The sequence below is a fragment of the Otolemur garnettii genome, unplaced genomic scaffold, assembly GCF_000181295.1.
Source record: "Otolemur garnettii isolate 467f Iridium unplaced genomic scaffold, OtoGar3 scaffold00039, whole genome shotgun sequence".
Classification (NCBI taxonomy): domain Eukaryota; kingdom Metazoa; phylum Chordata; class Mammalia; order Primates; family Galagidae; genus Otolemur; species Otolemur garnettii.
Window position 1 is genome coordinate 11609847 of NW_003852434.1, and position 17235 is coordinate 11627081.

The 17235-nt window shown below is 45.0% G+C and overlaps 1 protein-coding gene across 4 annotated transcripts in view; it reads right to left on the reverse strand.

The window, feature by feature from the left end:
• SEPT11 (septin 11) overlaps window positions 1–17235 on the reverse strand; it is a 93265-nt gene that overhangs the window by 27899 nt on the left and 48131 nt on the right. For all 4 annotated transcript variants that reach the window (XM_023513372.1, XM_023513370.1, XM_023513369.1 and 1 more), the window contains exons 2-4: window positions 15448–15562; window positions 7135–7330; window positions 410–596 (exon numbers count right to left, since the gene is read on the reverse strand). In XM_023513372.1, the coding sequence (XP_023369140.1) occupies window positions 410–596; window positions 7135–7330; window positions 15448–15562 (498 nt within the window). The remainder of the gene's footprint in view (window positions 1–409; window positions 597–7134; window positions 7331–15447; window positions 15563–17235) is intronic.

Genomic DNA, 17235 nt, shown 5'->3' on the forward strand with positions numbered 1-17235 from the left:
GAGTTGGAGGTTGCTGTGAGCTGTGAGGCCATGGCACTCTACCCAGGGGGATAGCTTGAGGCTCTGTCTCAAAAAAAAAAAAAGACTTTTATTCCATTCTAAACTTTGAATTAAAGCCAAATATTTAAAAACTTTTTAGAGAGATTTAGAGAAAGTTTTCTAAAAAATTAATAAAACATGAATTTATGTTTTAAGCTCCTATTTGAGAACTAATAATACTTTGTAGCAAGCTATGCTTCATTTGTTTTGACCTAACAGACAAAAAGTTCTGAAGTTTTTTTTATCACAATGCCAAACCCCGAGGTTCTGTGATATAGAAAAAACAGTAACACTGAAAATAGAGAAGAAATCGGGCCCCGGGACATAGGCGATCTGAAGGGAGGGTGAGCGGTCAGAGCAGCACGAGTACCTTACTGTCCAGTTTCTTCATGGTGACCAGGTCCAGGGACTTCAGTGAATGCCCTGTTGGGGCGATGAAGTAGAGACAGGCGTGGACCCTTGTGTCGTGGTAGTTGAACAGAGAACGCTTAATCTTCAATTCTTCCTGCAGGTAAGCCTCAAATTGGGCATCGATGTATTCCACGATCGGCTTATAGCTAGAATACAGGAACACATTTTCAAATCAGTGCATTTCTGGTCTCAAACCTTTCAAGGTTCAGGGTAGACAGTTCTCTACTAAATGTCATCGATAGTTCCCTCTTCCCCAAGGGCTAAAGCCCCAGTTCCTGGCAGTCTAGGGCCTTCCTTCACCTGGCCCCTGGACACCTCTCAGGCCCCTCCCTCCACTCCTCCCTGGCTCACCCTCCCTGTCTCAGCAGCGCACAACCACATTTAGTGCCCCCCTCCCATATGCCAAGCCCTTGTTTGCCTCTGTGTCTTGCTCTTGTTGGGACTGTCTACTGGGAGCTGTCTTCTCCCCACTGTTCTCCGGGCTAATGTTTATCCCATAGAACAGAGATCACCAACACGGAGCCCCTTCCCAGGTACCCAAGGGAGATGCTGCTAAGAGAATGTGGCATTTTTTCCTGCTAAGCCAAAACTGAGCTCCAAAATCCATCTCAATAAAGAAATTGTGACAGCCTCTCCCACCAAGTGATTGGTGCACAAAGTGAAACTTGGCTGTGGTTTCAGGATATGGTAATATTACTTACTAAGAGCTATGCCCCAATCTTCTGCCACGTCCTCCAGAGGGGATGCGCTCCCAGAAGCCCTGGGAACGCCTCATAACTTCATCTAGAAACTGAGGTGCCTGGACTTTAAGATTTTCAAGATTCCTTCTAATTTGAAAATTTTGTGATTCAGAGGTAAACTTTGTAACCCTCTCCTCTCCTCACCAAATCATGCATCTGTTTTGGAGAATTACGTGTGATTCTATTAACTCAGCATAAACAGTCACTAGTAACACATGGGGAATGTCTAGCTGGTAAAACAAACCCACGTTCTCCAGGGAACAGCGGGACACTGGGTCACTGTGGGGAACCCAGACCTCTTTCTGGTCCCCAAGGGGAGCACTCAGAAGTTTATTTTAGCAACAAAGAGACTGGTCTACTAGGAATACAATGAGTTAATTCTTCCTAAACTTACTATATTTCTGAGGAATGGTTTAAATTTTAGGAAGAAAAACTTTTCAACAACCCAAATCCCAGACTCAGAAATTAAACTGAAATCCTTGAAAGGGAACCACAAATCTTTTATAATCTTCTATAAATCTTTTATAATAAGGATGCCAGCAGACACCCTAACAGAAAAAAACAAACAAACAAAAAAACCAACAAATCTATGACCAAAATGAAAGCAAAAAGCTTTTTGATGTTATTTTTCTTTGGTGATTTTATCACAATCCATTGGTTCAATCTGAGTGGACAAAATCTCGAAAGTTTTGAAATGAAAAGGTTGGATACGCCTGAGCAATAATAAAGTTCTAAACTATCACAGGCATGAGCCAGTCATCAGAGTCTTCTGAACTTCCCAAAAGAACATTAACTATTACTATTATGATGAGATAGTTGTAGAGGCTGGGGGTTAGATACCCAGATTTAAGCCTGACTGCCTCAGACTGCAGGTAACATAGCTGCACCTGCACCGCTCAGGAGCTGCACGGCCTCCGGGAACCCACTAAACCTCTCTGTGCCTCAGTTTCCTCGGAAGTACAAAAAGAGTATCTCTATCAGAACTACTGCAACAAACAGATGAATAAGTGAGCCAAAATATATGTAAAGAACTGGCACAGAAAAAATAAGATAGAACTATTTCACAATACTATAATTAAAAACAAATACTATAAGAAAAGCAGGCCTGACTTTTTAAGAATACAAAAAAAAGAAAGGAGAGGGAGAGAGGAAGAAGGAAGGGAGGGAAGGTAGGAAGGAAAGAAAAGAAGAAAGAGAGAGAATAATTTACACTCACCCAGTTCCCTGCTGGTACCTGTTGAGCTACTGAGCTCACGCCCCGGCAGGGCAATGAACCAGCCCCTGATCCTTCACCACCCCAACATCCAGGCGGGTGCTTAGGGATTAGGGTCCTTCCCCAGCACCCTCTTTGCTCCAAGGCAAAGCTCACCTCCTTCCTCCCCAGTTGTGGATTTTTTTTTAGCTCTCGGTGCCTCCCCCTCTGAATGGGAGTCCAAATACATTTCAGCTTTCTACTAATTCCCCTTGTGGCCTCCGGGTTTGACTCTGATCCCCCAGGGACCATGGAGGCCACGCCGCTCCTCTGCAGAAAGGAGCACTTCCCGTGCTGGACAAGACATCCTCCATTCTCTCACCTTTCCTCCGCCTCCCTGGGTTAGAGTCCCAGCCAATCATTCAGTCTAACTTCTTTTCACTATGTGTGTATGGTCTCCTGGAAAAATCACAGTTATTCCTGTGTTTCCCTCACCATCTATCTGATAACATCCCAAAGGTTGAGTTACAGACCCATCCACTCAACTGCTTATGAGATAGTACAAATTGCTCTTCTAACTAACTACAGTAGAGCCTCTGTAAGCCGACCACACAAGGCTTATGTTAACAAACTGGTCAACATACGGAGGTGGTCACCATAAGGAACTAGGCCTACTGTCTGCGTGTCTGCTATATGAAAATTAGGTCAATTGAAGGAGGTGGTCAAGGTAGGGAGCTGGTCAACTATGGATGTTCTGCTGTATGTCCCAAACTCTTCATCCTGCCCCCAAACCACACCTCCCTATATCCCCTGGTGAACAGCAGCCAAGTCAGAAACCTGGATTCACCCTGGAGTCCCTGTCACCCTTACCTGGAGAATAATTTACCAAAACCACCACTTCGTATGTCAAAGATTCAATCACGCTGATGAAACCATTTCTTCTTAACAAGAATCAGGTTGGCCAAATAGTCTCACGCTCTCATCACAATCCTTTTAACAAATCCTCTGCCCCTTCCTCCAAACCCTTTCCACTTGGTTATCTACATTTATAGCCAGAAAGACAAGGAAACTTAATTCCAACTTTGCCTTTTGCTAGTTTCCATTTCTACAGAAAGGATACCCATTTATTTCCTGTTTGGCCAGTCCAAATTTCTCTGGCGTGTGGCCATATAAAGCAGAGGGAACAGGAGAGGACAAATCAAGTCTAGCCCTTAGAATGTTTCCACAGCACTGCCTCGTAAGGCACGAGATACTCCCTGCTACATACCAGTGGCTTCTCTCATACCTCCAGCCATTTAAGAAAACACAACAGAATGACAGGTCGACCCTAAAACTGATGGAGAAAGGCATTTTATACAATGTTTTCTATCTGTCCAACTTGCTCACTTGCCTTCAGGGACTGACTCCATTTTATATGGAACCACACTCTTTTCTCGCTTTTGGCCAAAGACAGTTTTCTCTCTCCCTCAACGACCTCCCCTAGAAACGTATTAAAATTCAGAACTTAAAGGCCAAACAGCTCGCTGCACTAGTAATTAGTAACTCTGATAAAGATTTGATAACTTTGAGAATTCTCTCTCAATGAATTTCAATTACCCTCGTTTCTTGAGGCTGACTATCATTAGAGTTGGTGATACGCCATCTATACATCTACAGCCCCCCTCACATCTCCCATAGGTGGGGCAAATTAATTATTCTACTTCTAACTGGACAGTAGAACCTGGTTTCCCTTTTTCTCCAGACCCTCTTTCTTCTTCACTGATGAGTTCGGGCAGCCAAAACAAGGATGCCCTTCAACAACAAAGAGTTAAACATGCTACTAAGCGGGACAGGAAACCTCCCCAGGTCTCTCTTCCTGCCCCTTCCAGCCTGCCTGGCTGGAGGCTGACATTAATGCAAGAATGCTGACAGTCCCAGGCCTCCATAAACAAACTGGGAGAAAAGCTTGCCTAATCCCCCAAAGTAAGTAAAAATAATCGTGGGTTTAGAGAAACAGCACATCCCTTCCCAAATGGTTACATATTGGTGCAAAAATGCATATCCCACTTCTGGTTTTTCTGAAGGAAGCAGAGCCTGTCCCAGTAACTATTTTTAAGTAACTCATTTGGCTTTACGGACAACAATGCCTCCCGGAGTAAGGCTATGTAGAGTTTCGAATACCACTTAAAGAGGTTATGCAATAGCTGTCAAGACATTTCAGAGGAAGAAAAATATTTGGTATCTAGGTTAGGTTAATATCACACTTCCTGTCTTCTAAATCTCCTTGGAAACTATTATTTGACCCAAATGAGTCAGATAATTTCTTAAAGAGGCTCCAGCTGCAAATGTGGACATCCACATTGTTCTAGCTACTTGCGGGCTCAGCACTGGTGAGTGCAAACCCCCAGCTGAGGGAAACCCGGGGTTAGCGCCCAGGCAATGCCTCTGAGCAGGAAAAGCACAGAGGAATCCCAGCAGCAGGGTGCCAGATGGGTGCAAGCCTGTGGGAAGGGGCCAAGGGACGCAGGACAATGTATTCTGTGACCCCGGCTCTCTACCCAGCCCCTACCATGCATCTGCACCCCCTCTCTTGTCCCTTGGGCTTTTTCTTCATTTACTGATTTACTGTACTTGGTATCACAAACAGCCTCAGGCAGTAACCGCCCTCGTTCCTCCTTACCCAGGACATTGTCCCCTGCCCTGACACAAGGCACAGATAACCCATTTTGACCAGATACAAAACAAAATCTTTCCCATTCTATCCAACAATTGCTCCTGTTATCACAGGACAGTGTCTATTAAAGAGCAATTAAAGTGCTCCGTTAGAGGAAATAAAGACCTCGGTGCTTAGGTAAGAATGAATTACATATTTCTCGGTCATTACTATGGTGCTCATAGTTATAGCAGGAAGAGTTAAATATCTCTAGGCAATACACATTTCCAGATAACAACAGTCAAGTTCCTCTTTTAAAAACACATGTATACAATATGTACAGTTTTGAGGAAAATGAAAAACCAAAATTCCTGGTACTAATGAAGTTTCTGAGCCCCAAGCAAACCTACTCTTACTGATTTAGTATTTACATTTACACACTGGGACTCAACACTTATGCCCAGAATGCTATCACTGCTCAAAAATGTCTGTGGAATCCTTATTCTAGAATCATTTGTGGATCTGGGACAGTTTGATTGATTGATTGAGGCTGCCATATAATGGTTTGATCATAGCACACTGTAAGCTCAAACTCCTGGGCTCAAGCAATCCTCCTGGCTTCTGAGTAGTGAGGACTCTAGCCACATGCCATGATGCCCAGCTCACTTTTTTATTCTTGTAGAGCTAGGGTCTTGCTGTGCTGCCCAGGCTGGTTGCCAGTTCCTGATCTCCAGAGATCCTCCCTTCTCGGCCTCCCAAGTGCTGGGATTACACAGGTGTAAACCACTGTACATGGCCAGAAGAGTTTTATTTTAACTTTTTAAAATTTCTTTTGAGATTGAACATAATATTTAAGTATTTGAAATTGAGACTGATGACTGGGATAGCTGATCTTGAGAAGAAGGTGAACAAAATCCTGGGCCTGAGGTTAACATATGAGTTGTATGCCAGGAAGTTTTAAGGATTAACAGCTTCCCTCAACTCAATTCAAACAGCAACTCACAATGAAGAATCAAACTTACTCGGCTTTGTAAATAAGGTCTGTATAATCAGCCATTGGTATTGGTGTTTTAGGAGCTACTAACACTTTTGCCAAAAGTCATCAAAATATAGGAAACCCCCCTTAGTAATTACTGCATACCTCTTCCAGACCTAACCTTTCACACAATCCTTCCTTAGCCCTCCACAGAACAGGACTGGATGAAGGTTCCTCCTGGAGGAGACCTGAGCAAATACCCAGTGTGATTCCCTTCAAGTTAAATATATTGCCAAGGTCCCACGGCTTGTCACTGGCAGAATCCAAACTGCAACGTGGATCTTCTAAATCCTGGCTGTGGCTTCTTGTGCAACTTAACATTGACTCGGGTTTTCATTCAAATCTGTGAGAATATGGGATCAAGTAAAAAAATCCCCATCTGCTTAGGGACTAGGAGAGTGCGGGAGATGCTTACTCCAGACTCCTTTTGTTTTCAATGCCTTCTTATTTTGCGATTAAAAAAACTGAAAGACACACCTCCCAGGCTCTCTTGCAGCTAGTATCTGGATGTGGTTTAGTTTCTGCCAAGCTGATGCAACCACATAAGACCTGGAAGCAGGGAGGGAGTAGCACAGGCAGAAGCCGCACTCGAGGACAAGGGCTCTTCTTACAAGCAAGAGTGAAGGCAGAAGCCCCGCTATGACCAGATGATTAGTTACCTGGGGCAGATCTGGTGGAGGTTCTAGAGACACCCCCCCCCCAGCATCATGGGTACCAAGCAGTAGAAGTCACCCATGGCAAAGGTCTCGGCTAAAACTCTTCTGTGGGGTGGCTGGACCTTTCTCTAGCCTGCTCTTCCTGGTGGGAAAACCTGATTCCAGGACTTCACTGGGAAATGCCACACACTGCCTTGTTCCCTCTAACAAATCCCTTTTCTGCTCACACTAGCTGCGATCAATCTTGTTGTCTTGATTGTGACCTCAAGGAAAATTTCTCAGAGGACAAGAACATCATATCTCTTAGGAGACAGAAGATCAAATTCCACAAATAGAGAACTTCAAAAATACTTAGTCTTTGAATTTACCTGGGATGGATCCTGCTATTTCCTCATCCATTTATATCCCCACAAAACTCCAAAACGTACCTGTCATCTTTATTTATCTGGTCTCCAAACCCCACGGTGTCAACGATGGTTAACTTCAGCCGGACGTTGCTTTCCTGAAGCTCATAACTTCTGGCTTTTAACCGGACACCTGGTTCATTGTGAGTAGCTGGGTCACTTTCAAATTTGGTGTTGAACAAAGTATCCATTAACGTGGATTTGCCAATGCCTGTCTCACCTACATAACCCCAGAGGAAAAATAAGAGAATGTGTCAGTTTCTCAGACATCAGTTCAATTCATCCGTAATGTTTTCATTAACTATATCTATAAAGTTAAAATAAAAAGTATCACCAGAAATCCCACCATGAAGAGGTAATTAGTTCTTTCTATGTATGATCCACGGACTACGGAGCTGGACATGCCTCAATAAATATCAGAAACTACTTAGCAGAATAGATTTTGAAATTAGAGATTCAGATGTCCTTTACTTCTGGATAGAAAAATAGTACCTGTAAGTTTGCAGTCAGTTTATTACAACACAGAGAGATTCTCTTTCTGTTGTAAATGTAAAACTATATTACTTACCTGGGGAAAAGAAAACTAATGCAGAATGTATTTCACTTGGGGAAGAGAGACTGATCCCATTTATGTTACTATGTTGTCCAAAGAATTACATTGTTTCAAACGGTGCTCCAGATGACCACACGAATTTACAGAGTGCTTACTTTGTGTCAGGCTGTAGCAAGAGCTCCCAGCACATTCAAACCCTGCGGCTGTCCCCATGTTGGTGCCGTTGCCTCCCAACACAACTCACAGTGAAGTAGGATGGAGTCTTTCTGGATTTGAACTTGGAGCCTTCTGTGGTTTGCTGCCAACTACGATGATTCATTCATAGAATAAAAGTGGTTCAAGTGTATTTGCCTTCCTCTTCAACCTTTCCCATTGTGTCCCCGATACACCTAATATCACAGAACTTCCTCTTTAGTCAGCCTTCATTCGGCCAGTATTTTTCCATTACCTACCACGTGCCAAGCTTTGTGGCAAATCCCGGGACTGCGATGATGAACTAGCCTGATCCAGTGTTCCTCCATATCTTAGAGTCTGGTCTAGACCACAACAAGACTCTAACTTAGTACTACAGGAACAATATTCTAAGTGTCTACCATAATCACTTTCTCCCATGAGCAAGCCCACACTTCACGCCCTGAAATCTTGCCAGTTGATCATGAGTTACTAGACCAGGGATGGGCTCCTGACCTGGAGGCAGCCATGGGGGCCTGACCATGTCACTGTCAGACAGAGCCCCATGCTGCAGGGCGGCCTGTCTGCCTAATCAGTATTTCTCCAAGGGTGGGAATGAGAGAGACACAATCTGCATGCAGTGTGATGGCACGAAAAAGAAAGGGAACACACCGAGGAGTAGACTGGCCGGGGCACGAGGCAGCAAGGCTGTGAGGGGACAGCCGCACCATGGACAGACTGTCCGCTGGGAACAGAGGAGGAGCCGGCAGACATGGTGGAGTATTGGACGCTCCCTTACATCAACACCCAAGCGCTTATGCAACAAGCACAGGTACGGGGATGAAATGGTCAATAAAAACAGACAACAGATGCTGCTGGAACCTCTGTAATATCCTGAATGTCATTCCAGCTCTCTGAGGTCTAGCTGTGTAGCAGCTGAGACTACTTGTCTTCCTTACTTTTCTGACTATTCTTGCAAAAAAACCATCCATAAAAGTAACACAAAGCAGTCTCTGTTCACTAACATAGTAGAATTTAAGAAGCTCAGGCTGGTCGTGGTGGCACTCACCTGTAATCCCAGCACTCTGGGAGGCTGAGGCGGGAGGACCCCTTGAGCTCAGGAGTTCAAGAGCATCCTAAGCAAGAGCGAGACCCCATCTCTACTAAAAATAGAAAAATGAGGCTCGGTGCCTATAGCTCACCCAGCTAAGGCACCAGCCACGTACACCTAAGGTGGCGGGTTCGAATCTCCAGCCCGGACCCGCCAAACAACAATGACGGCTGCAACCAAAAAATAGCCGGGCGTTGTGGCGGGCACCTGTGGTCCCAGCTACTTGGGAGGCGGAGGCAGGAGACTCACTTGAGCCCAGGAGTTGGAGGTTGCTGTGAGCTGTGATGCCATGGGACTCTACCCAGGGGGACAGCTTGAGGCTCTGTCTCAAAAAAAAAAAAAAAAAAAAAAAATAGAAAAATGAGCCAGGTGTTGTGGCAAGGGCCTGTAATCCCAGCTGAGGCAAGAGGATCACTTGAGCCCAGGGTTTGAGGTTGCTGTGAGCCAGGCTGACCCCACAGCACTCTATTGAGAGCGACAGAGACTCCATCTTAAAAAATAAATAAATAAATAACAAGCTCACAGTCCTAATTCATTGCTTAACAAATTAACACTGAATAAAACAAAGTTGCAACATAATGGATAAAAAACAGGGTCCTCTGATTCCATACTGAAAGTACTGAGTCATTTTAAGTGTGTGTTATATGTGTGATGTTCCCAAGTGCAGCCAACTTCTTTTTGAGATTTACCTATTTTGGGGACGTGGACAAAAGACAGAAGCAGAACTACCTTATAAATGCCTCTTCGTCATGTCCAAGTTCTGTCAGCAGAAAGGGACACATTTAACCTTCCTCTCTTACCCTGAGAACAGCAATAAAGACTCCACTGTACCTGGCAGGAATTCCAGGTTACCTGAACCCTACTGCAATTGCCATCTCATTTTACTAGGGTCAGAATTACTTAAGCATCTGTGAATCAGGAACACGATTTTTTTTTTTAAAGGTATGGTAATTTTACTTATCATTTACTCTAAGGTGGAAACGATGAACAATTAGCATTCCAGGCCATACTTAGAGCGCAGAGTTAATCAATGGGTTGAAAAAACCACTGTTCCTCCACATTTCAAAGTGCTTTGCTTTCCATTTCCAAGCTCTGTGCTTTTAGGGGTTGTAATTAGACACAGCGACTCCAGCAGCAATCTGATTCAGCCAAAGCAGTTCAGAGGGAAATGACAGCTTTGGGAATAAAAAGAATGATGGAACAAGAGGATTTTCAATGCATCAGCTTTTGAGAAGTCTCTCTAACCTTTGAAAGCAGGGCCCTGCCTACACTTTGGAAGACTCATGGCAGCAAAACTTTCTAACTGGGTGACTGAAAGCCTCCTAAGCATGGGTTTCAGTTCAAACCAAATGACGGTAACAGTATCCTCAGAAAATCTATGACTAACACTACTTTTGATTATTTCAAAACTCCCTCGCAGAGTGCCTGGCTCATAGCCAGCATTTGTTAAAAGTTAATTAAACAGAAAAATAAATGATCATAATGATGATTTCTACTGAGGCTTGCCACTTGGGTAGACTTTTCCGCGTCTGTTGTTTATTCTCCTGTGAAGCCATCTGCCCAGACGCCCAGGTGCTGCAGTAACCGGAGTCCACTCTTGAGGCCCAGTCTGTGGCTTCCTTTCTGCTGCTCCCGCCTGTGCTGGTGAACCTGATGCCTGTGTCACAGGGCAAAGCACACTTGCCTCTGCCCCTTATCTCAGACTTATGTAATCCACAAACTCGAAGGTGGACGGGGAAAGAAAGCCAAGACTACGGTATCAATTAGAAAGCAACTGCAGACTGATCAAGTGGTTGCCTTATGATTCAGCATCTCTTACTCTAATTGCCAAGACTGGCTACTGGATGAGTAATGGTGAGGGGCACCTGCCCACCTCTAAATATCCTAGATCTTATATTGTCGGATGGAGCCCAGATGATCAGAGAGCTACCTACCTAAGCTGTGCTGGTACAACTCCTCCCAGAGTCACCTTTGGTGAAACAGGCTTTGGTGTCACACAAGCCTGCATGAAGGCCTCGAAAGAATAACATGAAGCCCCAGACAACACACCAACTCATTGCAACAACTGAGGATGCCCAGGAGCCAGACCATTACGTCCACCACTCACCACATTTCTTTTCTGAAAAATCCATGGGAGACATTTTTACAGACTTCTGTTGTTTCACCTGCAGCATCTGTTTTGTTTTATTTGGTAGGTACCATAAATCCATCATGTTAATTTTAACTTTTTTAGCATATAATAAGTGCCCTAGAAATATCTGTTGAATGGTCACTGGATAGATTCCCGCCGTGTTCTGACCAGCAAGCTGGGAGACAGATGTTTTGCCTCATCCATCCATTATTCTGGGCTAGCCCGAGGGCAGGCTTTAAGTCCGGACTCTGTTCCTGGCTTCACCTTATCTTCTGGGTCAGTTTTATCTTTATTAACTTTGCCCCGTCAGCCACTTCATATCCTCTTTTGGAGGCACAAAGTGGGATAAAAATGTTTAAGATGTGATGGTAACATTTCACAATTTCTGTCGGCCCCTACGCTTGGCTACAAATGGCCTTCACCTGACCTGTTTTTCATTCCTTTTCCTTCTTCTCTCATCCCCTCAAAACAATTAAGGCTAAGTTATTTGTTAAAAAAAAAAATCTATTTTCAAAATACTTTGACTCTACTATTTAACTAGGTCCTCTTTAAAAGCAGAGAGGTTACAGACCCCATGAAGACCTGACACACAGCTGGATCAATGCGGAGGCTCCTGTGGAGTTGGCATCATTTTGGAAAATGAATAAGATACATTAATTTAAAATTTTAAAGTCTGAACACTAATTTAGACCTAATTTAGATTCTCTGGAAAAACACAGCATGAGTAAAACATAAAAGGCTTTATTTAAACTGAAGCTTTGGGAGTGGTTTGGAGTGTTGCAGGCAAGACGGGCAGCAGGCAAGATGAACTCCCGGGCATTCTGTGATCTGACTCAGCATCAGGATTCTCTCTGCACTAAAGAGAAAACTGCTCTTCCTCTCTAGGTCAGTGTTTGTCAACCCTTGTCATCTCCCAGCATACTTGGACCTACGGTTAAACTTCCACGGCACACTTAAATTATGTTGATCAAAACAAAGAGTTAAAAAAAAGAATATACTTACTGAGCTTTGAACTTCCTTCAAAAGTATTTTAATTAATGATCCTTAAAATTTTTCCAGCATACCTCAGATCCTCTCGCGGCACACCAGTGTGCCACGGCATGCTGGCTGAACATCACCACCCTAGCTATATTTATTCCCAGGACCAAGAGAGATGGCTTCAGTGTCTATGCTACCAGATGAGGCTCCTGACAGGATCATCTTCTGTCCTGATTTCTTTCTGTTTGCAACCTACAGGCTCTTGCCACAAAACAAAATAATTCTAAGACCTTTTGGCTAAGTTTTCCTTCCTGAGATCACAACATTTACTCAAATCCTCAATCTCTTTCATATTTATCACAAGAAAATAAAATCATGCTATAAATAGGACACATGTGCACATCGTGGGAAACACACCTACGGGCAACAGGAGGACCTGGGGGACAGGACCGAGGGTGCCCCTAAAGTTAAATGTGTCACCTCCCAAACAGCCAATGTTGGCCTCCAAAGGGCGACAGAAAGAACCTGGGCATCGGCTGTGCTGGCGACACGCAACTTGCAGTGAAGAAAGAGACGTGGGAGGTGGGGGGGGGGTGTCTCACTCGAAACCCAGCAAGACAAGAAGCACCTGGGTGATTGTGAGACCATTTGCACCTGCCTGGCGTGTCTTCCCCCAAGCCCAATCTCCTTCCTGATATCGTCCGCGCTCCATGGAGAACGCTTACATTTTAGAGCAGGCTGACCCCCATCTCCCACCCAGGCTGGGCCCATGGGCTGGTCCTGGTCTTCAGGGAGACCCAGGGCCTGTTCAGTGAGACGTGTCAGGGCTGGCTCCGTCCTCCCCCTGGGGCTGGGAAGAGGCACCACTGGGGGAGTCAGGCTGCCACCATAGGACAAAGCCTGGGAAGCCAAGCAGAAGTGAGCAAGGTCAAGGGCAGGACAGAGCCCTGAGGCCAGCTGCTCTCAATCACATAGCTCCTCTGCCACTGTGCAGTGTGTGTGAGGCGCTGGGGAGTCTTAACTGTTTAAACCAGATTTCTGAGATTCTCTGTGGAAAATTTCCTAACACAACAGTGGTCGGAGAGCAATGCAGTGATGCTGGCTTTGAAGACGGAGGAAAGGTTCCAAGAGCCAAGGAATGCAGGCGCCTCCAGAAGCTGGAAAGGGCCAGGAGATACCAGTCTCCCCAGAGCTCCCTGGAGGAACGAGGTCCTGCAGCCCCAGGTTGGACTCCTACCTACAGAGCTGGAAAGTAATACAGTGGTGCTGTTTTAGAACACCAAAAATAATTTCCTAATACAGAAGTGCAGGAAGTTTCTAAAAGGATCCCACTGTGTTATCTCTGTGAAATAAAAATGGGGCTGGGAGTTGAAAGGGAGGGAATTTTATAATGTTTTAAAGAATGAGCATATGTTAATTACTTTGAACAACTACTTTAGACATGTGTAAAATGGAACCAGAACAAACATCTAAGAATCACAGCCATTCTCACCCAGTGGGGACAGTCAGAAAAGCAGCCACGTTGCTGTCAGGCACATGGTGTGGCTGGTGAGAACCCCCACCCAGCATGGGAACTGCACTGGCTCAATGAGGAGCCAGCAGCCCCCGCTGCCCACCATGCATCCAGCTAAGCCTGGACCCCAGGGGAAGGCCCCATTGTGCAGGAGCCAGGCCGTGGCTCACAGACAGAGTCTGAAGCAGATTTTGGAGACAGGGCTCGGGAGGCACAGAAGAAAAGCCAGAATAGTAATTGGCCTAGGATTACAATTTCACGTACTTTTCAACTGCAAACCAACAAATTGCCAACAAATTGCTATGCTAATGATGAGCCACCCTGCTCTGCAGCCGGGCACTTCCCCAAAAGAAAAAAGACCCCTCATTCATGCTGCTCTGTAGAACTAGCTCCCAGTCAGCAGGCCCCTGCTGAATATTAAAAGGCTTCATGTAGGGGAGAGGGGCCAGCATGAGGGCTGCTGCTTTGGTCCGGATTCTCTCCCGTCCTTCTCCTGCCCAGAGCTTAGGACATCGTGCCAGGGGGCAAGCTGCTCTAGTGGGCCCGCCAAGCATGGCTTCCTACTAACAAAGGCCCAGCACAGAGGTTACATGCAACACAGTCCTCAAGAAGCAAGCGTTTCCAAAAGGAAAATACATGCCCTCCCACCGCCATAACCAAGTGGCTGAACCCACACCTTTCTGAGCGCACTTCAGGAAGTCAGTCTGACACATTCCGTCAAGCTTAGGAGAAGGATGGGCTGCTCAGCTAAGTACAGAATTTCTTTGGTCTGTTTCAAAGTGAAGTCTCAGAAAGACGTGCCCAGAGGACAACGGCACCAAAACAAGGCAGCCCCACACTTCCCCACTGCTCAGCCATTTACCAGGCACGACAGGGAGGGTGAAGGAACAGCCACCTCTGTTCCATGGACAGTTCTCCCTGAAACAGGAGATTTGTGTCTTGATTTTCTTCTTTTCCATCCTCCTCTTCTTAGTTTAAAATGGATGTGTCTAGAGAAATAAAGAAAACTACCAAGGCAGAGGCCTACACTGAAGTAGAATGTTTAAGGGACACAGGTAACAGATTCTGAGGATACGAATCCAACAGATTCTGAGGACACGAATCCAACAGACCTCTTTGTGCTTTTGCATCTATCAGGAGTCAACTAAGGTCAATTTTAGATCCCAACTTAAGCCAGAGATTAACTCAATAATTTAGGCAGAAAATTTACTTCAAATTTTAAATTATCTTTGGCACCAAAAGCAAAAGATTTTGACATTATAAATTTATGAAAGAAGGTATAGTAGCCACAATTATAAGAGGGACTTTACCCAACAAGTACAATCAATGTAACCTGGTTCTTTGTACCCTCGATGAATCCCTAACAATTAAAAAAAAAAAGTTAGAGTAGCTTTAGATTAGACTTGTTTTAGGCAGTATATCTTTAAGAAGACTTCAGGGAAGATTACCATTGCCGTATAGTGAAAAACGCCATAAACAAATTCTTGAAAGGCTTTTAAGCGTTCTTACCACGTACATCTAAGTTCCTTCTACAACTTCTACAGTCTTGTTAGGGTTTAGGTTCCTCCCCTCACCAAAAAACAAAGTAAGTGTTTTACGTGTAATAACATTAAACTGACCAGTTGCTTGACTGTGTAATAGAAATAAAAATAATAATTTTAGTAACACCACAAAATTTACAAAGCATTTACCCAAATACATGTACGATTCTCAGTCTTTACAAGCAAATGACATGTGCACAGCAGAGATTCTACCTTGTTTTACCAATAAGAAAGGGAGTAAAAATATAATTCTTTCACTGAAACTTGCCCCTCAGACAGTCACCTGCCGATATCTGAACAGCCCAGTCCCTGCTTGGCAGCAGGTGGGGGATCACTTACCAACACACAGGATGTTGAAGCAGAACCCTTGAGAAGTGGACTTGTTGACCAGCTGGTCGGGGAGACTGTCGAATCCAACATGGCCAGACAGGGACAAGTTCCGAAGCTCTTCACTCTGCAGGTTCAGAGGGAAACCATTTCAGATTCTCTGACTACGCCAGCTGGGGCCACACGTTCCACGCATGCCTTCTCCCTCCCTATCCTTCCGACACACATGGAGAAAGGAGGTTCCCCAAACACCCACAGCCTCCTTGGAGGCTACACAGCTAAGGGCACCTCGAAGCCACACTCTTCCCACTCTTTCCACAAAATCACAATCTCCCAGAGCAGACCCCACCAGGTCTTGGTCCAGGGAAATCTAATCTTCTAGAGGTGGCGATTTCAGATATGCATTAAGAGACCTTAAAAAATAAAAAACATTTCCGACCATTCTAATGGCTTCTATTACTCAAGAAAAACTTTCAAGGCCAGGCATGGTGGCTTGCCCCTGTAATCCTAGCACTCTGGGAGGACGAGGTGGACAGATCACCTGAGCTCAGAAGTTTGAGACCATCCTGAATAGTGAGGCCCTATTTCTACTAGAAATAGAAAAAATAGCTGGGCATAGAGGCAGGCATGAATAATCCCAGCTACTCAGGAGGCTGAGGCAGGAGGATCACTCAAGCAAGAGTTTGAGGTTGCTATGAGCTATGATGATGCCACGGTACTCTACCCAGGGCATCAGAGTGAGACTCTGTCTTTAAAAAAAGAAAAAAAGAAAGGCTTGGCGCCTATGGCTCAAGAGGCTAAGGTGCCAGCCACATACACCTGAGCTGGTGGGTTCAAATCCAGCCCAGGCCCACCAAACAACAAAGATGGCTGCAACTAAAAAATAGCCAGGCGTTGTGGCGGGTGCCTCTAGTCCCAGTTACTTGGGAGACAGAGGCAGGAGACTTGCTTGAGCCCAGGAGTTGGAGGTTGCTGTGAGCCGTGATACCATAGCACTCTGCCCAGGGTGACAGCTTGAGGCTCTGTCTCAAAAAAAAAAAAGAAAAAGAAACAAAAAAAAAACTTTCAATTTACTTTCAACTCATGGTAAATAATTAAATATTATACTCTTTCACATACATAAAAGAGCTCTGAAAAGCTTACAGTGGAGGAGACATACTCATCATAATTACTATGAAAATGCTGTAACAACCATAAATGCAACATATGTAAAATTTCTTGGGCGGCACATGTGGCTCAAAGGAGTAGGGCGCCAGCCCCATATCCCGGAGGTGGCGGGTTCAAACCCAGGCCCTACCAAAAACTGCAAAAAAAAAAAAATTTTTTTTTCTTAGCACATGAGCAGGTTCCAGCCCCTGCATTAGCTGAACAGGAGAAACCGCTGCCCCTGGCCCCCACACACACAGCTCCTAGCACGGGCTTGCACTTGTTGGGCCCGCACAGAGTTTACTGAGACTGGACATTAGTGCACCCCACGGGTGAGGCAGCCAAGCTATGAAACTCCGCAGGAAGTGACATCAACTACTTTCAGCCCTCCCTGGGCAGCTCCACACTCAGTGGGCGGGTACCAGACACAACAGCTTTCTCCTTGCAGAGGAGACCCCCAGTGCTCTGGCTGTGTTGCCAATGAACGTTATATTCACAATACCGAAGTTTGGGTGAGAAAAGGAGCCTCAAATTTCCATTTTTAAATAAAAAATGCACCAGATCACTCAGTCAATATTTTTAGAGGATTGTTTTTCATCATCCTATTTTTCCTGTTATAAAATCACCAGGGGGATCTCTATTACCAATCAAGGA